This window comes from Coregonus lavaretus (genome assembly GCF_964263955.1).
Source record: "Coregonus lavaretus genome assembly, chromosome: 28".
NCBI lineage: Eukaryota > Metazoa > Chordata > Actinopteri > Salmoniformes > Salmonidae > Coregonus > Coregonus lavaretus.
In genome coordinates, this window is record NC_140015.1 from 15226548 (window position 1) to 15251830 (window position 25283).

The window sequence follows — 25283 nt, forward strand, 5'->3', positions numbered from 1 at the left end:
TAGACATAATCTTTGTTGTGTACTTTCATGATTGAAAGGGGGCAATTAATGGCCTGCCATTGAGCAATTCAAAGTTATTTTCTAAATAAAAATGCATGGTGTCCTATAAATTCCAAAAGGCTACGAGAACACAAATTCATGTGAGGTATGTGGAAATGTTCACACACAGGTATCCACATGGGCTATCCACATGGGCTATGTTTCACCTGCCAACATGATCACATATAACTATATATGTTGTGTGTCTCTGTAAAATAGGCTACCTGGAGTATTCCTTTAAAAAAGTTAAACGCATGGAGAATATGATCATATGAAGAGTGACGTCAGACGGCATCTTTATATATTTATCATCGGTCCCTGACTGCCGCAACGGCATTCTTGAGAACTTTGAGAAAGCAGCCAAACATGAGCTGAACATCGCAGATCCCGTGAAGGCGAGGCTGAGGCTTCGCACTGATTAGAGTCAATGGCAGATTACACCGTGCCTTTTGGAAGAGATGCAGATTTTAGGATTTTGGCAGGTTTCCAAAGTCACTCATCATTATCCAACGGACGGCATATTTTACCCAGACCAACGGATTGAGGAAAACGATTCATGGGACAAAGGATTATGCTTTAGTTAATATTCCAGATGTAATCATCCTACCACTCAAACTATTTGAACTAATTTAGGCGGGATCATTCTACTTTTTCAAAGAAAATGGCTGAAATCTATTTATTCCAAAGTTATCCAACAGTTGTTTAATTAGAAACGATGCAAATAATGCACAGGTAATTTGTTGGAGGAACATTTACCTGCTTTTCTGTCGTATTGGGATGTTGGCAAAGACAGAGTCCGGTTCCACAGGGAGACACCGCAATCCAGGAGCAGCACAGAAGAAAAACATGCAGTCCCTTGACCCATGGAGACATGGCGTATAGGTTTATCTCAAGCCGAATCGTGCCATCTTCAAATAGGTTGAGCAAACGATTTATTTTTATATTCACCATTTCATTGTCCTTCACATATTTATGCTACAGCATATTTTTTTGTTGTGGTACAATCATGCCAACCCAGAGTAATGAGGAAAAAAGGTGCCTCCATCACAAGAATGTAGGCAGCAAAAAACTTCTGCAAAAAGATTGCATCGCGGACAGGAGGACTGCTCTGGATGAGACTTTAAACGTGGCTCTCACTCACCAAGGATCAAGTAATGTTCGCAACCAAAGTAGAAATTCTGCATTGCCCATGACTCACAAACGAGGTATTGCCTCATCCGAATATAATATTACTGTCGCACAGAAATATGGAAACAAAAAGTTACCTAATGCACTAATCGTCGGGGTGAAGAAGGGGGGCACCAGGGCGGTGCTGGAGTTCATTCGAATTCATCCGGATGTGCGCGCGCTTGGAACAGAGCCCCACTTTTTCGATAGAAACTATGACAGAGGATTGGACTGGTACAGGTACGAAATGTCACGTTGATTTCAATACATAATAAACTAATTTGTCTGTTTATGATATATTTTCATTTTCAATGTTCCTTTTTGAACAAGTGCATGCCCCCTACAAAGGAATGTGTCACAATAAAACAGTAGACTTAGGCTAAGTAGGCTTATAACTTCTTACAACCTAATGTATACAGTGAGGGAAAAAAGTATTTGATCCCCTGCTGATTTTGGACGTTTGACCACTGACAAAGAAATGATCAGTCTATAATTTTAATGGTAGGTTTATTTGAACAGTGAGAGACAGAATAACAACAAAAAAATCCAGAAAAACGCATGTCAAGAATGTTATAAATTGATTTGCATTTTAATGAGGGAAATAAGTATTTGACCCCTCTCAATCAGAAAGATTTCTGGCTCCCAGGTGTCTTTTATACAGGTAACGAGCTGAGATTAGGAGCACAATCTTAAAAGGAGTGCTCCTAATCTCAGCTTGTTACCTGTATAAAAGACACCTGTCCACAGAAGCAATCAATCAATCAGATTCCAAACTCTCCACCATGGACAAGACCAAAGAGCTCTCCAAGGATGTCAGGGACAAGATTGTAGACCTACACAAGGCTGGAATGGGCTACAAGACCATCGCCAAGCAGCTTGGTGAGAAGGTGACAACAGTTGGTGCGATTACTCGCAAATGGAAGAAACACAAAAGAACTGTCAATCTCCCTTGGCCTGGGGCTCCATGCAAGATCTCACCTCGTGGAGTTGCAATGATCATGAGAACGGTGAGGAATTAGCCCAGAACTACACGGGAGGATCTTGTCAATGATCTCAATGCAGCTGGGACCATAGTCACCAAGAAAACAATTGGTAACACACTACGCCGTGAAGGACTGAAATCCTGCAGTGCCCGCAAGGTCCCCCTGCTCAAGAAAGCACATATACAGGCCCATCTGAAGTTTGCCAATGAACATCTGAATGATTCAGAGGAGAACTGGGTGAAAGTGTTGTGGTCAGATGAGACCAAATCGAGCTCTTTGGCATCAACTCAACTCGCCGTGTTTGGAGGAGGAGGAATGTTGCCTATGACCCCAAGAACACCATCCCCACCTTCAAACATGGAGGTGGAAACATTATGCTTTGGGGGTGTTTTTCTGCTAAGGGGACAGGACAACTTCACCGCATCAAAGGGACGATGGACGGGGCCATGTACCGTCAAATCTTGGGAGAGAACCTCCTTCCCTCAGCCAGGGCATTGAAAATGGTTCGTGGATGGGTATTTCAGCATGACAATGACCCAAAACACACGGCCAAGGCAACAAAGGAGTGGCTCAAGAAGAAGCACATTAAGGTTCTGGAGTGGCCTAGCCAGTCTCCAGACCTTAATCCCATAGAAAATCTGTAGAGGGAGCTTATGGTTCGAGTTGCCAAACGTCAGCCTCGAAACCTTAATGACTTGGAGAAGATCTGCAAAGAGGAGTGGAACAAAATCCCTCCTGAGATGTGTGCAAACCTGGTGGCCAACTACAAGAAACATCTGACCTCTGCAATTGCCAACAAGCGTTTTGCCACCAAGTACTAAGTCATGTTTTGCAGAGGGGTCAAATACTTATTTCCTCATTAAAATGCAAATCAATTTATAACATTTTTGACATGCGTTTTTCTGGAATTTATTGTTGTTATTCTGTCTCTCACTGTTCAAATAAACCTACCATTAAAATTATAGACTGATCATGTCTTTGTCAGTGGGCAAACATACAAAATCAGCAGGGGATCAAATACTTTTTTCCCTCACTGTATAGACCTGCCTATGAGATAATATAGATATGCTTGGGTATACTGTATCTGTAGCCATTCTATTCTAACGCTTATCTCTGACATTATTAGTCAGCTCTAAAAGTGTGTACCAGGGTGTATACTTTACTCTCCCACAATTGTGTTCATGAATGCCCATAACGTTTTTCATGATCATTAGGCTAATCATGTACCTTGTGGGATGGAATAAATGGGCAGTATATTCCATCCTCTCTACCTACCACTCTTGTTGAAATTGTTGATAATGATCACTTAGAGCTCACTATATATCCTTTTTCATAACACAATACAGTAGAGAACACTCATAGATATGCTGAGTATACCAAACATTAGGGACACATTCCTAATATTGAGTTGCAGCCTCAGTTCATCGGGGCATTGACTCTACAAGGTGTTGAAAGCGTTCCGCAGGGATGCTGGCCCATGTTGACTCCAATGCTTCCCACTGTTGTGTCAAGTTGGCTGGATGTCCTTTGGGTGGTGGACCATTCTTGATACACACGGTAAACTGTTGAGCGTGAAAAACCCAGCAGCGTTGCTGTTCTTGACACAAAACGTTGCACCTGGCACCTTCTACTGTTCAAAGGCACTTAAATATTTTGTCTTGCCCATTCACCCTCTGAATGGCACACATACACAATCCATGTCTCAATTGTCTCAAGGCTTAAATGTCCTTCGTTAACCGTTCTCCTCCCCTTCATCTACACTGATTGAAGTGGATTTAACAAGTGACATCAATAAGGTATTATAGCTTTCACATGGATTCACCTGGTCAGTCTATGTCATGGAAAGAGCAGGTGTTCTTAATGTTTTGTATACTCCATGTAGATATACTACATGAACAAAAGTATGTGGACACCTGCTCACCGAACATCTCATTCCAAAATCATGGGCATTAATATGGAGTTGGTCCCCCCTTTGCTACTATAACAGCCTCCACTCTTCTGATAAGGCTTTCCACTAGATGTTGGAACATTGCTGCGGGGACTTGCTTCCATTCAGCCACAAGAACATTAGTGAGGTTGGGCACTGATGTTGGTCGATTGGGCCTGGCTTGCAGTCGCCGTTCCAATTCATCCCAAAGGTGTTCAATGGGGTTGAGGTCAGGGCTCTGTGCAGGCCAGTCAGGTTCTTCCACACTGATCTCGACAAACCCTTTCTGTATGGACCTCGCTTTGTGCACACATTGTCATGCTGAAACAGGAAAAGGCCTTCCTCAAACTGTTGCCACAAAGTTGGAAGCACAGAATCTTCTAGAATGCCATTGTATGCTGTAGCATTAAGATTTCCCTTCACTGGAACTAAGGGGCCTAGCCCGAACCATGAAAAACATCCCCAGACCATTATTCCTCCACCACCAAACTTTACAGTTGGCACTATGCATTGGGGCAGGTAGTATTCTCCTGGCATCTGCCAAACCCAGATTTGTCCGTTTGACTGCCAGATTGTGAAGCGTGATTTATCACTCCAGAGAACCAGTTTCCACTGCTCCAGAGTCCAATGGCGGCGAGCTTTACACCACTCCAGCCGACGCTTGGCATTGCACATGGTGATCTTAGGTTTGTGTGTGGCTGCTTGGCCATGGAAACCCATTTCATGAAGCTCCCGATGCTTCCAGAGGCAGTTTGGAACTCGGTAGTGAGGGCTGCAATCGAAAACAGACAATTTTTACTCGCTACACGCCTCAGCACTCAGCGGTCCCATTCTGTGAGCTTGTGTGGCCTACCACTTCGCGGCTGAGCTGTTGTTGCTCCTAGACGTTTCCACTTCACAATAACAGCAGTTGACCGGGGCAGCTCTACCAGGGCAGAAATGTCACAAACTGACTTGTTGGAAAGGTGGCATCCTATGACGGTGCCACGTTGAAAGTCACTGAGCTCTTCAGTAAGGCCATTCTACTGCCAATGTTTGTCTATGAAGATTGCATGGCTGTGTGCTCAATTTTATACACCTGTCAGCAACGGGTGTGGCTGAAATAGTCGAATCCACAAATTTGAAGGGGTGTCCACATGCTTTTGCATATATAGCATAGTTTGTGAGATAATTTATCTAAAGCTTTGATTTCTCAAGGTGTACAAATATTTCGGAATAGCAAGTAAATCATGCCCCAAATCCAGGATGAAGTTACTTTGGCTTGATACCCAGGATGAAATGCCACAGTATAGCTGCAGTGTCAAATTTCAGTAAGAAACCTGCAGATCAACGGTAATAGATATTTTCAGGGGCAGACATTTAAAAAAAAAACTCTGCAGCAGAAACATGGATAATATTGATTAGTGACCTCGGATAAGGTAGGACTCCTCCTGCGTTCCCTCTGACGGGATGGTGCTCCAGTGTACACCGATGAGACGGGACATTGGGTCCAGCCTGGCGCTGTTTCTTACCAATGTGTCAGACCTTGGATAAGGAAGTCCATAGGAGAGTAATACCATTTTCTCACTATTGTACCTACCCCAACTGTACTGTGCTGGCTTGGATATTTTCCTTTCACATGGTTTCTTTCCAGCATGGCCAGATCCAGTAAATCTCAGCTCAGCTTGGCTCAGTTGTGTGACTCTACCTGCCCTCATCCCTTGGCAGCCGTAAGGTCAGTGCTGAAGATGGTACCTGCATGCTTAAAAGCAGGCATTACACAGGTGTCACATTCTCCTCTCTGACAGAACATGGTACCTGTTGAGTGGAACCGAGCAGGGAACTCTCATGGGTCGCGTCTTCACTTAGCTGAGAGAGAACACTCACTGAAACAAAGAATATGCCATTAGAAAGTGTTCTGTGGGAGGTTCTGTCAAAGAGGCCACTCCAGTGAAATCACCCAGCAGCTCTCCCTAAGCCCAGTTGGTTGTGGTGTGTGCTCACTGTCCCATTGCAGTGTGAAGCTATTTATACCTGCTGTGTTTAAGTCAATTGAGTCAGACTCACTCATGGGGAGCTGCTTAAATCAACAAGAGGGACTTTTATTCAGTTCAGGGCTGAGGACTCAGTATCACTCATGACTGAGGATATGACGTAGCGGTGCTTTTTCACACACCTAGCTCTGGGGGTTAAGAATAGTCCTATAATAAATAACGATAACTGTAATAATGCTAACATTAGACTAATAGAACAGTGGCAAGTTTGTGTGTAGTAGGCTCATGCCAATATATTAATTATTAATACACACATAAACACTCACACTTACGCACACACACACACACACACACACACACACACACACACACACACACACACACACACACACACACACACACACACACACATACACATACACACACACACACACACTCCGTCACACACAGGCTCTATATTCATCAGTACTATTTGGGGACTGATTAATTAAAATGCCACAGAGGCCAGGACCTTGCAAACAGTGTCTCTAATCCCCTCTGAAAGCAATTTTAGTTTAGCCACTGACATCCTGCAATAAGAGCCACATAAATGCCGGCAGTAATGAGAAAGATAAAATGGCTGATTAACGGCAAAAGTTCCATACAAATCACCTTTAATAATGTGTTTTAGAGAGTCTTATTTTTCATTTTATTTCAGTCCAGGACATGACAGACACCATCCATTTAAATGCAATGAGTTTTTGCTGGAATGGTTCACCTCAGTCATGGTGACTGAAACTGTAGGCAGACTACTAGAACTAATATAACCTGGTCTCAGCTATAAATAATACGATTGTCACCATCATCTAATGAGGCACTGTGATAGACTTTGTCCTATATTTTTTATTTAAGAGCCACTTGCACATTCCAACTATTTTCACCCCACTGTAAGTGACAGACCTGTGCGACAACAGTGAAATGGTGCAGTGTAAATTACTTGATTTCCAGAATAGAACAAGACCCATTTGGCCTCATTTAGATTGCATGTGAGTGTCTCTCCATCCTTGTGACTATACAAGGGGCAGCTGAATTTGACATTATACTGCAACCAATTCCGCAACACTTCATGGACTAGTTTTTCCATTTCCAACAAATACGTGTCACTACACACCATCACTATCAGAACTTAAAAGGGCATCTCAGTTCTATTGATTTTACAGGAGTCAGAGGCACATCAAGTAGATTCCCTGAGAAGTGTTCAAATTGTGCAAGAGGCCTTTTAGAATTTGCTTCAGCCAAGAGTATTCTCCAGGTCCACCATTAATTGGCTCAGGGAGGATACTGAGCCCCTGAACTCTAGCGTCAGAAAGGTTGACGAGGACAGAAAGTTGGCTGCTGCTCATTTAACAGAGGGAACTACACGTTCCACTGGCCCAGGAATCTCTCTCCACTAGTAATGAGGAGTCTTAATCCCGATATAGCTCAGTAACATGTAGCAGTTAACATTAATTACAAAAACAACTCCTCTCGGGAATATCCCCCAAAGACACCATGGCACAGTGATGTTTTGATATTATGATTTTGTACTGAATAAGTCATTAGCTGGAGTTGCCAGCAGCAAGAGCCAGAGGTAGTGGTACTGTGAGTTTCCTACTCAAAGAGACAGGGATAGGGCCATTACCAACTGTAGGCATCCCAGCTGTACATATCATTTAGAGCTGTTGAGAATGGTAGGCCACCCTGGAGGCAAGGCCACACATTATTCTGAGAGAGGGCCTCTAACATGGCCGATACCATGCCTAGCCATGTGTAATGTGATTATATAAATGTGTAGTTTAGACTGTAGTAAATTGAGTTTGAGTAAATGGGGATATGCACAACTCTGTTCAAACTGTTTTGCCTGGAATCTAGTCTAGTTAGTGCATACATAGTATACATGCATCAAACAATTTCCATGCAAGCAATATTCCAATATTTCCTATCACTAGCAAATGCCAGGTGTCTTTGGAACCATTTGCATTTCAACCACAGACTGAATGAGTCTTTGCAGTGTCTCATTATGTGTTGGTAATGTTTTCATTATTCCCTGCAGTTCAGCAGAAAGCCTTTTGCAAAGACAGACAGGGGGAAATGTGACAGGAGGAAACAAGTTTAAACTGAACAGGATGTGAGGACAGGCTGACATGCACTGAAATAGTTTTGTTTACACTGTGTTCCATTGAAATTGGCAGCTGAGCTGCAGTTAATTAATCTGAAACATTTACACAATTAACTGAAATGCTCATCTGAGGATGTGCAGCTTGCCAGCCATGGATTCCGGGGTCTTCCTGAGAGTGTCTTCATTTTGGGATAGTTGGACACTTTCCCACATCAGAGTCAGACACAGTAACAGCATTTGGCTCGCCTTAATTCAACGCTTTATCGCTTCAGGAGAGCAATTGTCTCTCAACATCCTCAGTGGATTAGAATATTCCATTGTGCTGTCATTTCTGTGAAACGTAGTGCACAGCCAACATGACTAAATCAGACAGCATTGAGGTCAGACTCAGGCAGTATAACACTTCTGTGTATTTTATTCTGATTGTGAAATATTTGTTTCCCAAACAGACAAACAGGACAATCCTTATGTCAAAACATAGTTTCCTCTGGAAAAGATTGAAAAGGTGTGTGTACACAGCAGATCAGAGCTTTGTTTCAAATTGAATAAGACTTGCTGCTGGTTGTCTTGGCAGTTGACTCTAACTGATTTCTTGGTCTAGTTAACTACCCAGCTGACCTGGCTTCAGTATTGCTGTCTGGGACGTCGCTCGTTAACTCTTAATTGATTTTCATTGAGACCAGCTTCTGTCGCTGCTGACTGGTGATTAACGCTTGGACGTCATCCCAGCAGAAATCTGAGTGAGTGAAATATGAATAAGATAATATCTTCCAGTGGAGACAGAATGAAGCTATTTCCTTCTTGCCAGGCGAGGGGAGTGGATTGCAGTTGGTGATGAGGTTGTGTAATGACTGGCTTTATTACAGCTCTGTGCATTAGAACACATGAAGCTGTGTAATTGCAATCTGTGTTGTTCGCAACCGTAACATAACATGGTCTGTACACGTTAACCCTCCTTGTGTCATTGAAGATATGACGTAGCCATACCTTGAACATAGACACATAATGTAGTTTGTAGCAATACTGTATAATGATTTCAAAGCTTTCTCACATAGCGGTATTACCTGTCCCTGAATCCTATAACCTTAGAAAGAGTATTCACTGTATAGTTGTGAAATGTAATACAAATTGCAAGGTGAAAGGCTTCAGGATGAAAGCAATGGATGAAAGTGTGACTGTCTATGTGAATGTGAATATGATTCAGGCCCCGGTATAGCGGTATGTGAAAAATCCACATACAATACTGTATAACACTACAATTCAACATGCTCTTAGCATCCACCAAGTAAGCAATATAGACTCTAAATCCCAGGCTTTTCCCTGCACTGATCGCACTTCATCTTACGTTCTACAGATCATTTGAAAGTGACCATGATGAGACATGAGACCTATGTCATAATTGAATCAGGGTCTTTTCCAAAATAACCCCCGCTCGAGCCACAGTAATGGACACGTTGAAGTCACCATGCTCCCTGTACCTGGTTAGAAGACAGTAACTCACAAGCGGTGTATTGTTTAATAGGCAGGGTTCATTATTAGTCTGTGTGATGACAGACACGTTCTGCTCTGGCGGAGATAAGGGCCACTCTCTAAATCTCTCCGTCTGTCTGTCTGTTGCAGGGACTCTGTCTGCTTGTCATGATTGATGGTTTCCAATTTAAATCCCAATCAGATCAGGCCTGGCCCTCGCATTACTGTCCAATCCTCCGACTCATCATAAAGCTGGGTAATTAGTACAATGAGGCCTAGATTAATTATGTTGAAAACAGTGTCACCACCACAGCCTTTCTACTGACAGTGGATGATAGCTTGAACGTGGAGGATGTGAATACAACACTGAAGAAGGCAAACAATATCCACAAAGCAGTGGAGGCTGCTAATGTGTGGACGGCTCATAATAATGTCTGGAACAGAGCAAATGGAATGGCATCAAACAATGTTTGATGTATTTGATACCGTTCCACTGATTCCGCTCCAGCCATAACCACGAGCCCGTCCTCCCCAATTAAGGTGCCACCAACCTCCTGTGCAACAAAGGTTTAAGATTAAATGGAATACTCCATCATTGAGTTATTGACTTAGCCACATCAATGCCTGATTCTGTACATCTATTGAAAGATGCTATGCTACGTTTGAACTCAACCTTAGAGGCCGCACGTGTTCTGTGCATCTGCCGTCACACACATTCTTCCACATCAAAAGACCTGCTAATGACCATACCAAAGTTACGTATACGGACTACTGTGGTTCACAAGAAAATATTTACAGAGGACTCTTATAATGCACTCAATTCCCTCTTGATTTGAAACATCAATGAAGTTACACTGGCGAGGTATGGGTTAATTGATTGTACTGAAGGAGATTATCCAAAGCTGACCTTTACCTGGAGCTATGGTCTGCATGCCTGATATAGCTGGTGCCCGTGTGTCTGTACAATGTTGACTAGTTCAGTGGACCCAGTTAGCAGCCAGGGAACTTGGCATGTCCTTTGGCACTTTTAATGTTATAGTATGCCAGACATGGTTTTTAGGTGTTGGTCTCAGCACATCTGTCAGGGGTGGTATTAAATACACACATTTGTTTTTACCAGTGAGGGGAAAGTTGCTATCTCTTTGCAATCTTGTGAGCACTGGGCACATTTACAATGTTGGGATAGATGCTCCACACCTCGGTTCATTTTAATAGAGTGATTAAAATGTCACAGCCAAGCCTGTAATGCATCCTGACTCCTCTCAGAGTTTCACCAATAACCTGAACAGGAGACGGCTGTAAATTACTCCAGTAAATTTTGTTTCAGCTCACAGGATCTGGATGATGATCAGAGCAGGTAGCCCATCCATCTCTCTACAACTTTGATTCATGACACAAAATGCCAGTTACTGCCAGCTTTATAAATATGTGCGTGTGTGGGTTTACTGCATGTGTCAAAATGTGTGCAATGGCAGTACATCCAATGGCAGTACAGTTCCACATTGTGTGTATACCTTCCAACTATATTCTACCTCATTATTAATATTTTACTAATGGTTAATTCTCCAGAGTTATCTGACATGATTTACAATATATAATCTACCAGCATTCTCAACTGTAAATTAGTCCCAGAGCTCCACACAGCTCGTCGGTATTGAGAGCCGGAGTGATCATGGTGACCCTATCCTTTTGAAAGTAGGCCTATCGAGCGACAATGAAGGCTTTTAGAAAGCTACACTACTGAAGGTGCTCACTGTTCTCTTCAAGCGCCATAGGGTGTCAGGACAGAATACACTGCTGCTAAATGGCTTACAACGTGTCACAGTCACCTTGGCATTTCACAATTACAGCGAGAGCCTCCTGTCCTCTCTGATGCTACAAGCACCTCCAATGAAAAAGGCAGGCATCCAAATACAGGGAGGCCAATGCAAATAGCAACTGGCAATTAATGTTAGTGGAGGTTTTAGGTGTGATATCAGACCTTCGCATGGTGCCATTTCTAATTTCACACTGTGGTGGCTGTGTTTCCAGGAATGCAGTCAGTATGCTCATATGAGTAACTGTCCTTCTCCCCGGTTTGGGTATTTACATAAGAGGAAAATGGAAGATGGCACTTTAATTAAATATTTATTGATGAGAAGCAGGTTTATATTCTGGTCAATGGAATGTTTTGGAATCATGTGGATGGGTTTTAATTTATAATATTCAATTTCTGAAAAACAAATGTTAGTTCAATAAAAAACTACAGAGAACAGCAGGTGGACAATTTATTTTATCAATGTCATTTATTGTAATGATTGCATCATTTTCTCTGATTAGATCTGAGAGGGTAACTTCATTTCTCAAATACATCACATGGATTAAATCCATGCTGAAATTAGAATGTTTGCACAACGTGTAGGCCTACATTATGAAAGTTCAGATCATGTTAATGCAAATTCCACCAATTTAATTAGAATCATGTTAATAAAACACAGTGATAAAGCTGTCCCTGACAAGTTGTTAATGCTAAATGATAAAGAGAAGGGGGAAATATTCTAAAGAGCAAATGTACATGCATATCTCATCACTCCAATCATGAACAAGTAAATTTAAATTCAAGCTAGGTTTCTGTTCAACCAAACCCGGGTATCAGCACACCCAGTAGATAATGTGAAACAGTCATGTGTTCTTGTGCTCCCCAAAATGCACATTTTCATCTTTAGGCAGTGGATCATTGTTGTCTTGTGCTTGGAAAATGGATAATGTAATTGGTTATGTGAAGTAAAAGCATCCCATTAATGATGTGTTCCATTATGGCTTTCTCTATGGAAAGCTGCACAAAACCTTTTTGTGTCCTGGTCACATCTGAAACCTTGGTGGATTAAATAATGTTAGGAGTTGGGAAATGCTACAAAGTATGGCTGCAAAGGCTAGTACAGTACCAACACTCCTTCTCATCAGCAAAAAACTGACAATTTCAGATCTTGTTCACACTGCGTTCAGCTCCTGCACCAGGCAACAGTGGAAGTGTTAGACTGTCAGTAACACCATCCTGGGTGTTGGTTGTGTGATTTTTTTTTTAAAGGTTTATGTAATATGCCTAATTGCAGCTATTTCTTTTAACAGTGTTGGGGAGAATTGTCAAACCCAAAAAAGGGTAGTGTTTGAAAGTGTATAACACAACAGTGTTGGAATGTCTGTAGCTTTCTCCATGAGATTATATAGATTCCTAAAAATTCCATCAACTCAATAATAAATGTATGATGATGGAAAGGGAAAAGTGGATACCTAGTCAGTTGTACAACTGAATGCATTCAACTGAAATGTGTCTTCCACATTTAACCCAAGCCCTCTGAATCAAAGAGGTGCGGGGGGCTGCCTTAATCGACATCCACGTCATTGGCGCCCGGAGAACAGAACTGCCTTGCTCAGGGGCAGAATGACAGATTTTTACCTTGTCAGCTCGGGGATTCGATCCAGCAGAAGTGTGAAGAAAGAGGAATTATATACTATACTATAGGTAAAGGTTGATGACGTAACTAAGTTGGGACTCCAACACTCAGTAGCACCTGAGATATAGTAGCATGTTTTTAGCATACGGTAAAGCTGTTTTCTGGGGAAGGTGCCACTGCTGTTCTGTTCCTTCCATCCCATGGAAGATTAATGATTGCCTGTGGCCCTAAACTGGTAAGGCTAAATGAGACACCCAGCAGAACAGCACAGGATTCATAAATCAAGCTAAACTGATCAATATTTCTCACACTGTAAAGGTACACTACATCTCATTCCAAAATCATGGCCATTAATATGGAGTTGGACCCCCCTTTGCTGCTATAACAGCCTGCACTCCTCTGGGAAGGCTTTTCACTAGATGTTGGAACATTCCATTCAGCCACAAGAGCATTAGTGAGGTCGTGCATTGATGTTGGGCGATAAGGCCTGGCTCGCAGTCGCCGTTCCAATTCATCCCAAAGGTGTTCGATGGGGTTGAGGTCAGGGCTCTGAGCAGGCCAGTCAAGTTCTTCCACAAAGATCTCGACAAACCATTTCTGTATTGTCATGCTGAAACAGGAAAGGGCCTTCCCAAAGCTGTTGCCACAAAGTTGGAAGCACAGAATCATCTACAATGTCATTGTATGCTGTAACATTACAATTTCCCTTCACTTGAACTAAGGGGCCTAGCCCGAACCATGAAAACTAGCCCCAGACCATTATTCCTCCTGCATCAAACTTTACAGTTGGCTCTACGCATTGGGGCAGGTAGCGTTCTCCTGGCACCCGCCAAACCCAGATTAGTCCATTGGACTGCCACATGGTGAAGCGTGATTCATCACTCCAGAGAATGCATTTCCATTGCTCCAGAGTCCAATGGAGGCAAGCTTTTCACCACTCCAGCCGACGCGTGGCATTGCACATGGTGATCTTAGGCTTATGTGCGGCTGCTCGGCCATGGAAACCCATTTCATGAAGCTCCTGATAAACAGTTATTGTATTGACATTGCTTCCAGAGGCAGTTTGGAACTCGGTAGTGAGTATTGCAACCGAGGACAGACGATTTTTACACGCTACGCTCTTCAGCACTGGCAGTCCCGTTCTGTTAGCTTGTGTGGCCTATCACTTCACGGCTGAGCCGTTGTTGCTCCTAGATCTTTCCACTTCACAATAACATCACTTACAGTTGACAGGGGCAGCTCTAGCAGGGCAGAAATTTGACGAACTGACTTGCTGGAAAGGTGGCATCCTATGACGTTGCCACATTGAAAGTCACTGAGCTCTTCAGTAAGGCCATTCTACTGCCAATGTTTGTCTATGGAGATTGCATGGCTGCGTGCTCGATTTTATACACCTGTCAGCAACGGGTGTGGCTGAAATAGCCGAATCCACAAATTTGATGGAGTGTCCATATACTTTTGTATACAGTGGGGAGAACAAGTATTTGATACACTGCCGATTTTGCAGGTTTTCCTACTTACAAAGCATGTAGAGGTCTGTAATTTTTATCATAGGTACACTTCAACTGTGAGAGACGGAATCTAAAACAAAAATCCAGAAAATCACATTGTATGATTTTAAAGTAATTAATTAGCATTTTATTGCATGACATAATAATTTGATACATCAGAAAAGCAGTAATATTTGGTACAGAAACATTTGTTTGCAATTACAGAGATCATACGTTTTCTGTAGGTCTTGACCAGGTTTGCACACACTGCAGCAGGGATTTTGGCCCACTCCTCCATACAGACCTTCTCCAGATCCTTCAGGTTTCGGGGCTGTCGCTGGGCAATACGGACTTTCAGCTCCCTCCAAAGATTTTCTATTGGGTTCAGGTCTGGAGACTGGCTAGGCCACTCCAGGACCTTGAGATGCTTCTTACGGAGCCACTCCTTAGTTGCCCTGGCTGTGTGTTTCGGGTCGTTGTCATGCTGGAAGACCCAGCCACGACCCATCTTCAATGCTCTTACTGAGGGAAGGTTGTTGTTGGCCAAGATCTCGCGATACATGGCCCCATCCATCCTCCCCTCAATACGGTGCAGTCGTCCTGTCCCCTTTGCAGAAAAGCATCCCCAAAGAATGATGTTTCCACCTCCATGCTTCACGGTTGGGATGGTGTTCTTGATGTTGTACTCATCCTTCTTCTTCCTCCAAACACGGCGAATGGAGTTTAGACCAAAAAGCTCTATTTTTGTCTCATCAGACCACATGACCTTCTCCCATTCCTCCTCTGGATCATCCAGATGGTCATTGGCAAACTTTAGACGGGCCTGGACATGTGCTGGCTTGAGCAGGGGGACCTTGCGTGCGCTGCAGGATTTTAATCCATGACGGCGTAGTGTGTTACTAATGGTTTTCTTTGAGACTGTGGTCCCAGCTCTCTTCAGGTCATTGACCAGGTCCTGCCGTGTAGTTCTGGGCTGATCCCTTACCTTCCTCATGATCATTGATGCCCCACGAAGTGAGATCTTGCATGGAGCCCCAGACAGAGGGTGATTGACCATCATCTTGAACTTCTTCAATTTTCTAATAATTGCGCCAACAGTTGTTGCCTTCTCACCAAGCTGCTTGCCTATTGTCCTGTAGCCCATCCCAGCCTTGTGCAGGTCTACAATTTTATCCCTGATGTCCTTACACAGCTCTCTGGTCTTGGCCATTGTGGAGAGGTTGGAGTCTGTTTGATTGAGTGTGTGGACAGGTGTCTTTTATACAGGTAACAAGTTCAAACAGGTGAAGTTAATACAGGTAATGAGTGGAGAACAGGAGGGCTTCTTAAAGAAAAACTAACAGGTCTGTGAGAGCCAGAATTCTTACTGGTTGGTAGGTGATCAAATACTTATGTCATGCAATAAAATGCAAATTAATTATTTAAAAATCATACAATGTGATTTTCTGGATTTTTGTTTTAGATTCCGTCTCTCACAGTTGAAGTGTACCTATGATAAAAATTACAGACCTCTACATGCTTTGTAAGTAGGAAAACCTGCAAAATCAGCAGTGTATCAAATACTTGTTCTCCCCACTGTATATAGTGTAATTTATGGCCACCCTTACCTCAGTAAAGCTCATTTAGAGCACACAACTCATCCTGTAAAGGTTGCTTTCTGATCCTTGGATTCTAAGCAATATTGAAGATGCTTAAAGGTTCAATGCAGCCGTTTTTATCTCAATATAAAATAATTTCTGGGTAACAATTAATTAACTTACTGTGAATGTTTTAAATATATATATTCTTAGCAAATAGCAATTTCTCAAGTAAGAATTTTGCTAGGACTCTCTGGGAGTGGGCTGAGTGGGGAGGGGAAAGCTGAAAACTAGCTGTTATTGGAACGCTCTTTCTTATTGGTCTATTAACTCATTTATAGACAGGTGATGTCACCAGGTAGGACAAAACTTAATCCCACAAAACAGGCTGAAATTTCAGGCAGTCTTTTCAAAGCTCTTACACTAAAGGGCAATTGTCATAATTTTCACAATTTCACAGTATTATTCCAACCTCATAGTGTGGAAATACATGTAAAACACAGGAAAATCACATTTTTGACTGCACTGGGCCTTTAAGTGCAGTGTTTAATCTGTAGCAACTTGCTTGCAAACCACACATTTCAGTATCCAGCAGAGTGTTTCTTCATCTCAGAGAAATTGAAGTACTGTTTGAGCTGATGATTAATGTAGACGCCATTTTGTGTAACTGTAACTATTAAGCTCTTGTGTTTAATGTTTTATTTGGTATGTAGCTAAAGCCCCTACTATCTTTCTTATGAGACTTATTTTATGAGAATAAATATATTTTGTTCATACAAATGTTGTTATACTCTATTTTAAGAAGTGATGCTGTGCTTTCTGATGTTAAGCCTACAAATTGAAGTTATTGAGAAACGCTCTATCCTAGGTCTACCCTTGCAGCAAAAGCTTCTTGTACTGGGAAACTGAACTGAGCCTGGTTTCCCGCATTGATGAGTTTTTACGACGCATCGTTAATACAGAGAGTTTCATATGACACCGGTGTTCCCCATATTACCCATATTAAGGAAACACACCATCAGTAACAGACATAAAGTTACTATTATATTTACCGTATCAGTTTTAGTGCAAGAATGGTTTTGGGAGAAACTGCTCGATGCACTTCAGGTGCGATCTGTCCATGTTAATGTTCAAATGTTTCTGGGAAACAAGGCCCTGACCTGGAGGGAAGAAGCATTTTACTGGATCTAGAGCTTGTATTATGGATACACTATGGGAAAGCCCAGTAGCCTAGAGGTTAGAGAGGTGGACCAGAAGCATGTTGGGAAAGGCAGAAGACACATTTCTGTTCTAACCAATGGACAATAATGTTGTATTCAAATGTAGGTTGTAATTGTATCTTAGAACTATTCAACAAGGACCAATAATGTGGTTGATGATCTGATGCAAGTTTTAGCCAATCAAACATGTAAATACAACTTTTGCATTACCCAGGTTTTAAACAGGAATTATGCATTTCTTAATCCCATTGCTCGAATCATGAAAGGAAATTCCCAGAGCAATGCCAGTCTCTACATTTTCTTGCAAAGTATCAGCACACTAGTCTTCACTTTGCTATGCATAGTTTCCGTAGATATGAGAAAAACTTTACAAACATTTTAAGATGCATTTCCCCAGAAACTTTATGAAAATGATGACCTATTTAGTGTGACCCAGATTTTCCGAAGTATCTTTTTCTGTTGGATGTCCTTAATGCAGGTGATTGTGATTTATGAACACCAGTCTAAAATGTGATTGGATGATTTCCCTCCAGCCCTCAGCATCACTGTCACCCTGGAGATAGGGAACAGGAGTAGTTTTCATGAAACCATTTCAGTTATCGAAGTGGATAACGATTTCTGCAAGTCAATTAAATTGCTTTACTATTCTATCCCCATCTAGAGTAATAATACAATGGATTCCAGGCATTAAAAAAAACACTGTTTTAAATGGATGTTTTTCTCTTTCTGTCTTTCTCTATGTAGAGGACTAATGCCACGGACTCTAGACAGCCAAATCACCTTGGAGAAAACCCCTAGCTACTTTGTGACACGAGAGGCTCCCAGACGCATCGCCAGTATGTCCCCCAACACCAAGCTGATTGTGGTGGTGCGTAACCCAGTCACCAGGGCCATCTCAGACTACACACAGACTCTGTCGAAGAAGCCGGACATCCCCACCTTCGAGGAGCTGGCCTTCCAGAACCAGAGCCAGGGTCTGGTAGACACCTCATGGAACGCTATCCGTATAGGGATGTACATCCTCCACCTAGAATACTGGCTGCAGTACTTTCGCCTCTCCCAGATCCACTTTGTGAGCGGCGAGCGGCTGATCACGGACCCGGCGGGGGAGCTGGGCCGTGTCCAGGACTTCTTGGGTCTCAAACGCATCATCACAGACAAGCACTTCTACTTCAACCGAACCAAAGGCTTCCCTTGCCTGAAGAAGCCAGAGAGCAGCAGCCAGCCACGCTGCCTGGGCAAGTCAAAGGGTAGAACTCATGTGCAGATAGACCGGGAAGTCATCGAGCAGCTCCGGGACTTTTATAGGCCTTTTAATATCAAATTCTATGAGATGGTGGGACAAGACTTTAGGTGGGATTGAGAATCTGATATTTTTTAAGAGCAGGTGATATATGCTTATTGAAATGGATACCTCAGTGGAGTCATTCGATTGAGGACACCTTAAAGTAAATCCAATTGCTCTTCATGTTCGAAAATACAGTGCGAGTTTAACAAGGTGTGTGTAATCTGCCCCTAACTTCAAAAACGTTGATATAACTTCCTAGTTCCTACTTTAACATCATGCCGGTTTTGTTAACCAAATAAAATAGAAATATATGCTGCCATGCCATTTAACCTCACAATTAGTATTTCTCATACACTAAATTGTGTTTCTTCACAAAGTCCTGTTACTTTTACAACACTGTACCATGTCAATCGTTCCAACTCAATGGACAACAATAAAGGGTATATAGTGACAGCTGAGATTTGTTGTAACATATCTATACTATGCTACGGTATGATCACAGCCCTGACAAAGCTATAGTATGTGAACTTGGCATAAAATGTGTATCATAAAGGCATTCTTGTAAATTAAGAATAATGAATGTAAAAACTGTTAATGGAATGTCCTCATGCATATTATCGTATCAAATCATGGGCATTATGATGATAATTGGAAGCATCTGTCTTTTCAGCATCACACAGAGAAGAGGTGGAGTGTGATGAAAAGACATAGGAAGATGTGGAGTTGAACTACATAGCAAAGTGAGCTCTTCATCCAAGGCAGCAAGAAGAAAAACAGCAGATGTTTGTACTCTGCCTTTTGAGAAATTAGGAATGGCTTGATTAAAGAAGCTAAACTAAGAAGTGCCTAAACAAGCGAATGCTCATTTGTCATGAATTAATGATTCAGATTGAATAATGTAAGTTGAGAACTGCAGTCTTGGTTAAAAGTTCTAAGCAGAACTTGTGTTTTCAACATTGCCTGAACAGTACATAGAAGTACACAAATTACAGAGCATTAAATCTAATTAAACCCCTACAAATAATTTGCATATTTGGGGATGTAATAAATGCCCAGTATTCATAGTTGTTGTTTAATTGCAATCACTAGGGTTGTAAAATAACCAGGCTAGGGCCGGCTCTGACTGCATGTGTGGGTATGGCTGTGGGTATGCAGACCCGCGAGCCTCTGTGGCCCCTCTTGATGAGCAGATTTTATGTGGCCCCCACCCCTATCAAAGTTGCCCATTCCTAATTTAAATTGTCATTTATGATACTCGTCATTAATTATTGATTAACCTGCCAGTGCTTGTCTACCCCTGCCTGCTACTTTGTGAGCCATCACCGTACACGCTGATACGCTGAGCAGTTTAGCAATGAGCTCAACTTTATCTAACCACAGTTGATTACAACTTTTTTTTCCCCAGAATGCATTTGGCTTGACTACAGAGCACTGAGAGAAAGTTATTTCCCGGCTTGGTGCGATTGTATTGCAGACAGAAATAATGATCTATCCTATATACAAAGAAAACAGACTTATGGGATTTCTAGCTGACTTGTAGCAGCCATGCTAGAAACACACCTCACATAATGTTTATGGGTAACTATTCCCAGATGGTTGTCAGTAAAGAGGAGTGTGTGAGAATGCATCACCATTATTAATGTACAGAAATCTGTCTACACCATGAAATCTGAGGCTCATATATTATTCCTTGTGTGTGTGTTCTATTTCTTCCCTGCCATTCAAATAGACTGTATTGCCATCTAACCTCAGAACTGTCCTTTAGCCACTACAGTCAGCATAGTGAACTGGTAGGGTCATGGTCAAAGTGTTATCTTTCCCAGGCCTACTCTGCTGTGCTCTCTACATCAGGTATTGATTGGACATGATCATGGGGGAAGTAACAGTCCAATTACCTGCAATGGTCAACCTTCAAAAGAAATACCAAGCAGCAAACAGGCTGCTGTTGTAAATGTCATGAACTTTGAAAAGACAGAGGCAAGTTGTGCTACAGCCTTTACCAGGCAATGTCAAGCAGTACATGATGCGATCAATTCCAATGGATTTATTGTTTCATTTCACCAAAAACTTGCACTGTCAGGACAGCTTTTGAATCAAAAACCAAAATACATGCAGGAAAGCATTTAAGGAGTAATTATTTGAGTTGATACCGGTTTACAGAAACTTTTTTAACCTTCCCAGACAGGAAATCCCATTGTGATTTCAAGGGGGACCTGAAACTTTATGTCTGAAACTGAAACTTTATGTCATAACAAAAGTTATGTCTGCTCTCGACAGTCTTAAATAAACAACTGTTTAAAGGGATAAGTGAAGAGGCGAGTACAGTCCCAGGGTGTGCAGTATGCTCATCTCTGAAATGATGTTGGTTATGATACATCAATAATGTAAAAATGGTTGCGGGCACCATTACTTCTAAGAGGAGAAAAAGCCTGTTCAAATATTCTTAAAAGCTTATATATAAACTTGTGCATATTTATTGGTCCATTAGCTGACAGCTGGGAGGAAATGTATGGGGAAATTACCTGAACTCCTACTTATTCTCCATCCAAAGTTTAAGCTTCAACTGAGCTAGGAATAACTTTTTAGACAGAGTTGCAGTTTCTTCTCCTGATTGTCTGTTGTCCTATAGGCCTATGGGCAACTTGATCAAGCCCTGCAATATTTAACTTATGTGGTGTTGGTCTTTCATACAACACACTGTACAGTAGATTATGTTACGTCAGAATTCACCACACAGTAGGTCACTCCAGAGGTGTACCATCCCTAATGATTATAGCATTTGGGAGGTTCCCACTTATAAACCAGATGTCTCAGCTTGAAAAGGTGAGTGTTACTCAGTTCTAATTTACATCTACTGTAGCTGATCAGAGGAGCATCAGTTGAAGACTGTACTAACCCTTTCTGCAGTCCTTACACCAAATTAGTTGCAACTCATCTTTCTCTCTGCACATTCACAATAACTTTGTTCAGATGACAGGCCAGGTATATTTAGATATTTGAAGCAGGCAATGATTAGCCAGATTGTTTAGTGTTGGTTTGGTTCTAACAGCAATTATACAGAAACTGGAGACAGATAACTTTTTCTCAAAACAGGAAGTTGAAAGTACGTGGATTGATGTTCAATGTTCACACTCTTTTACTTTAGAAGAAAACAGATCCATCTAAACCCCTTTAACCTGGGTTGTATCCAGATGGAATCACTCAGCATTTACATGGTCACATAATTGTACGTAGTTCTCTAAAGTAATCACCATAACACTGTAGGCTGCACAATAAAACTGGAGAGCAATGCACTGCCGGGAAATGTAAGCCCCCCCCACACACACACACACTTTTCTCAGCAACTTGGATTCTTCCGTACAAAAGTTAATGGTCTTGTGGTATTTATAGATTACTTTTATCGGAGACATCACCTTGGAAAATGAGGATGTTTCTTTTCTCCATAGTACAATAAGAAAAGTACTATGGATGATTTATATGGTGGCAGCCATAACCCCCTCTCCAAGGAACTCTCATTAAATGCAAGAGATGGCATGTGAGCAAACCTCTACGTGCTTCAATAGTGCATGGATCCCTATTTCCCCAAGGCCTTCCCTAAGAACACATATTTGCTATGCTTTACCTCAAGGGAATATTTGAAATAAAAAGGTGTACAAAATGAATGCAGATATTTCCCAGACAGGAGTGATAGTGGATAACACATTTGTTATTGAGAGGTCTGGAAGGGAAGCTGTGTGGATGTTGCTGCTTCATAGTTGATGTGCTCTCCACCTGACAGGCTGAACGCCACACTAATGAAGACCAATGCCATTAAAACGACTCCAGAAAGACTCATCGCCTTTGATCCTGTCAAGGCCTGTACGTGTGGCGAGAAGAAAATTCAAAAATGTATGGATACACACACTTGTCTATTCATGGTATAGTAAAATATATTTTGATTCTCTGCATTCTTTAGAGATCCCACACCTAACGGTATAAATAAGAATGTATTTTCAGGTTGATTCCAGAGTTAACAAGTTTGTTGGTGGAAGTCTCTATGTCTCTCAATAGACTTTTCCTTGACTGTGGCCCCTCTTAACCGAACTGGAAACATTCTACCTCGTCTCATTTCTCTGTGGCCTGTTGAACAGGCAGTAAGCTGCCTTACCTTGGAGAAATGTCAGTCTCAGAACAGGATTTCAGGACCCCAGTGTTGGAGGATACCAGCTCCATGGATAGCTACAGTACCACCAGCCATGGGTAGACCTCTGGACGTCACGGCCAGCTCGTCCCAGATTCATGCATGTGTAGCCATTTGCATTCTCTTGTACTCATACCCCTCTGGATCCCCTCAGGATCTTATACAACTCAACTGACAGTGTACTGTATAGTATGTACTGGATGTACTGTACTGGATGTTATGATGTGCTCAGAGCCAGATACATTTAATGATTGGGTATATATTGATCCCATTCACATATCTTGTTTGCATGCGGACCGATCCTTCTATCATTACTGATATTCAAAGCAGTTTTAATTGCAGTATTTGAATGCTGTTACAGTATTCCAGCATTTTTTATTAGTCTTTCTCGAATGTGCTTCACAGATATTGGTTACAATTGATTTTATGCATGTTTTATCTACTCTGATTTACTCTTGCAGAGACCTTTAAATAAGAACCTTTCATTTAAGCAAATCATTATATTTCCAATCACGTATTACTTTACAAGCACACGTATAATACTGAAATTCTCAGTTGTATTTATCTCTACCTAGGGCCTATTTGTTTGATGCTGGGATTCCCTGTGATTTACTGTAGTTACAATGCCAAGAACATGTGCTCATTTGAATGTCCATTTATCTGATCGGTGCTCTCACCCAAAAATAATAAATACCAGCTTGCAAACCAGTCTTCAATGCCTTGTACAGAAAGATTTTCTCACATTTCATAGCTTCACACAACCTGTGTTCTGCCTCCTGCCCACCCTATCTGTCTCTCTCACACTCCAGATGATATGGAGACGACTGCCAAATGATGATGTAAATTGCTCTGACAACTGTGAAACCGCTCATTGGCAAAGTGAAAGCTCTGTCTACTTTTAGGTTATAGATTTAGATCGAGAATCCAAGGTGTGGGCACTTCACCACAGCCTGAAGAGAAGAACATCATGGGCGTGTAAATACCCTGTTATTCAAGGTGCTATGGACCAGGTTGCAATGGCCATATGGGGGGTCTGTCTACACCTTGGCAAGGCCAAAGTATCTAATTTCTTTGGTCCAACAAAGCCAGTTGAAATGTTCTTAAATAACATTGTTGATAGCGGTAAGGATAAAGGCTAATGCTATTGACAACTGTTTGGTTATTCACAAGAGATAAATACTGTACTGTTGTTTTGCTGCTAGCCCAGTTGCAATTAGTAGTGTGAAGCTCAGATTTATAAAGGCATTTCTCATAATGCTGAGTCATAAACCTGTCATGGCTGTTTGGAGGGTGTGTATAAAGCCCAATCAATGCCATAAACATGGTGGGAAGACATGGTCTGCTGATGTAATGTCTCATTGACCCTTAATGTGTATGCAGTTAAGGAAAATACATGGATCATTCTGGGGCATAACTGTCAGTAATTGTGCATCTAATGGTTTTACTCTAGAAAGCAGGAGACCATTTGTTGCAATCAGACCAAATACAAAGGCATTCTGATAGATTATACTTGGCAGGAAGTGGAATTATTGTAGACTTTAGCTAGCTATTTTATTCTCACACTGCTGGTGGTTTAGTTTTCCATATCTAAGCACTTCCCATTGTGACATTTAATTCCCTGCATGGCGTCAAATAACAATATTATGATCACTCTGTTGAGAAGCTCATATCAGTTAACAGTGTAAGTCATACATTCATAAAAGCCAACGGATTAGCACAGGTGTGAAACAGATATATTCCTATCAACAATGGATTAATAGACCTCCCAGGATATATTATTAACAATCACCTCTGTGGTTCTGTCTGCTATAAATAACAATTTAGGCAAAGAGGCCATTTCACTTTGTTGACAGGACTCAAAGTTGAATTACTTTTCTGTGACAGTTTTTCCCACTGATATTGACAACCATTTGATTACGAAGTAATGATCAACTTCAGTAAAAAGACAGAAGGCAACTGCTCACCTCATGATAAATCCTAGTCCATCCTACTCTGATTGAGCTCTGAGAGAATCTGTTTGTTTCCTCATGCTCTGAAAGGAAAGCAACACAACCAGAGAACAGATCTATTTAACTACCATTGATTGTGTTGTATTCTAAAATCCATTATAATACAGGCTTTTCATAATTGGTGATATTTTATAACAGAAAATGTAAAGTAATCACTATTCAGATGTTGCCATTGGAACTACTTTATTGAATAACAGGTCCATGGTTTTTGAAAACGAACCTTCTGTAGCGAGAAGGCGGCCTGCCTGTGTTGTTCTTCAGGCGCTGAAGCATATGGTCGATAACTGGAGAGACATGGCGACCGGCCCTAAAATCAGCCTGAGCAGCGCAGGCAGCACCACTGAGCACAACAGAAGGTCAGGACCAGTCCTTTATCTATAGACCCAGTC

At 41.8% G+C, this 25283-nt stretch overlaps 1 protein-coding gene across 1 annotated transcript; it reads left to right on the forward strand.

Annotated features, from left to right (window-relative positions):
- Positions 1-910: 910 nt before the first annotated feature.
- LOC311103503 (heparan sulfate glucosamine 3-O-sulfotransferase 2-like) lies at positions 911-18780 on the forward strand (the record flags this gene model as incomplete). The annotated part of the gene is made up of 2 exons (XM_084145075.1): positions 911-1446; positions 18162-18780. The coding sequence occupies 2 exons, from the start codon at positions 911-913 to the stop codon at positions 18778-18780; spliced, it is 1155 nt and encodes a 384-aa protein (XP_084001201.1).
- Positions 18781-25283: the final 6503 nt, after the last annotated feature.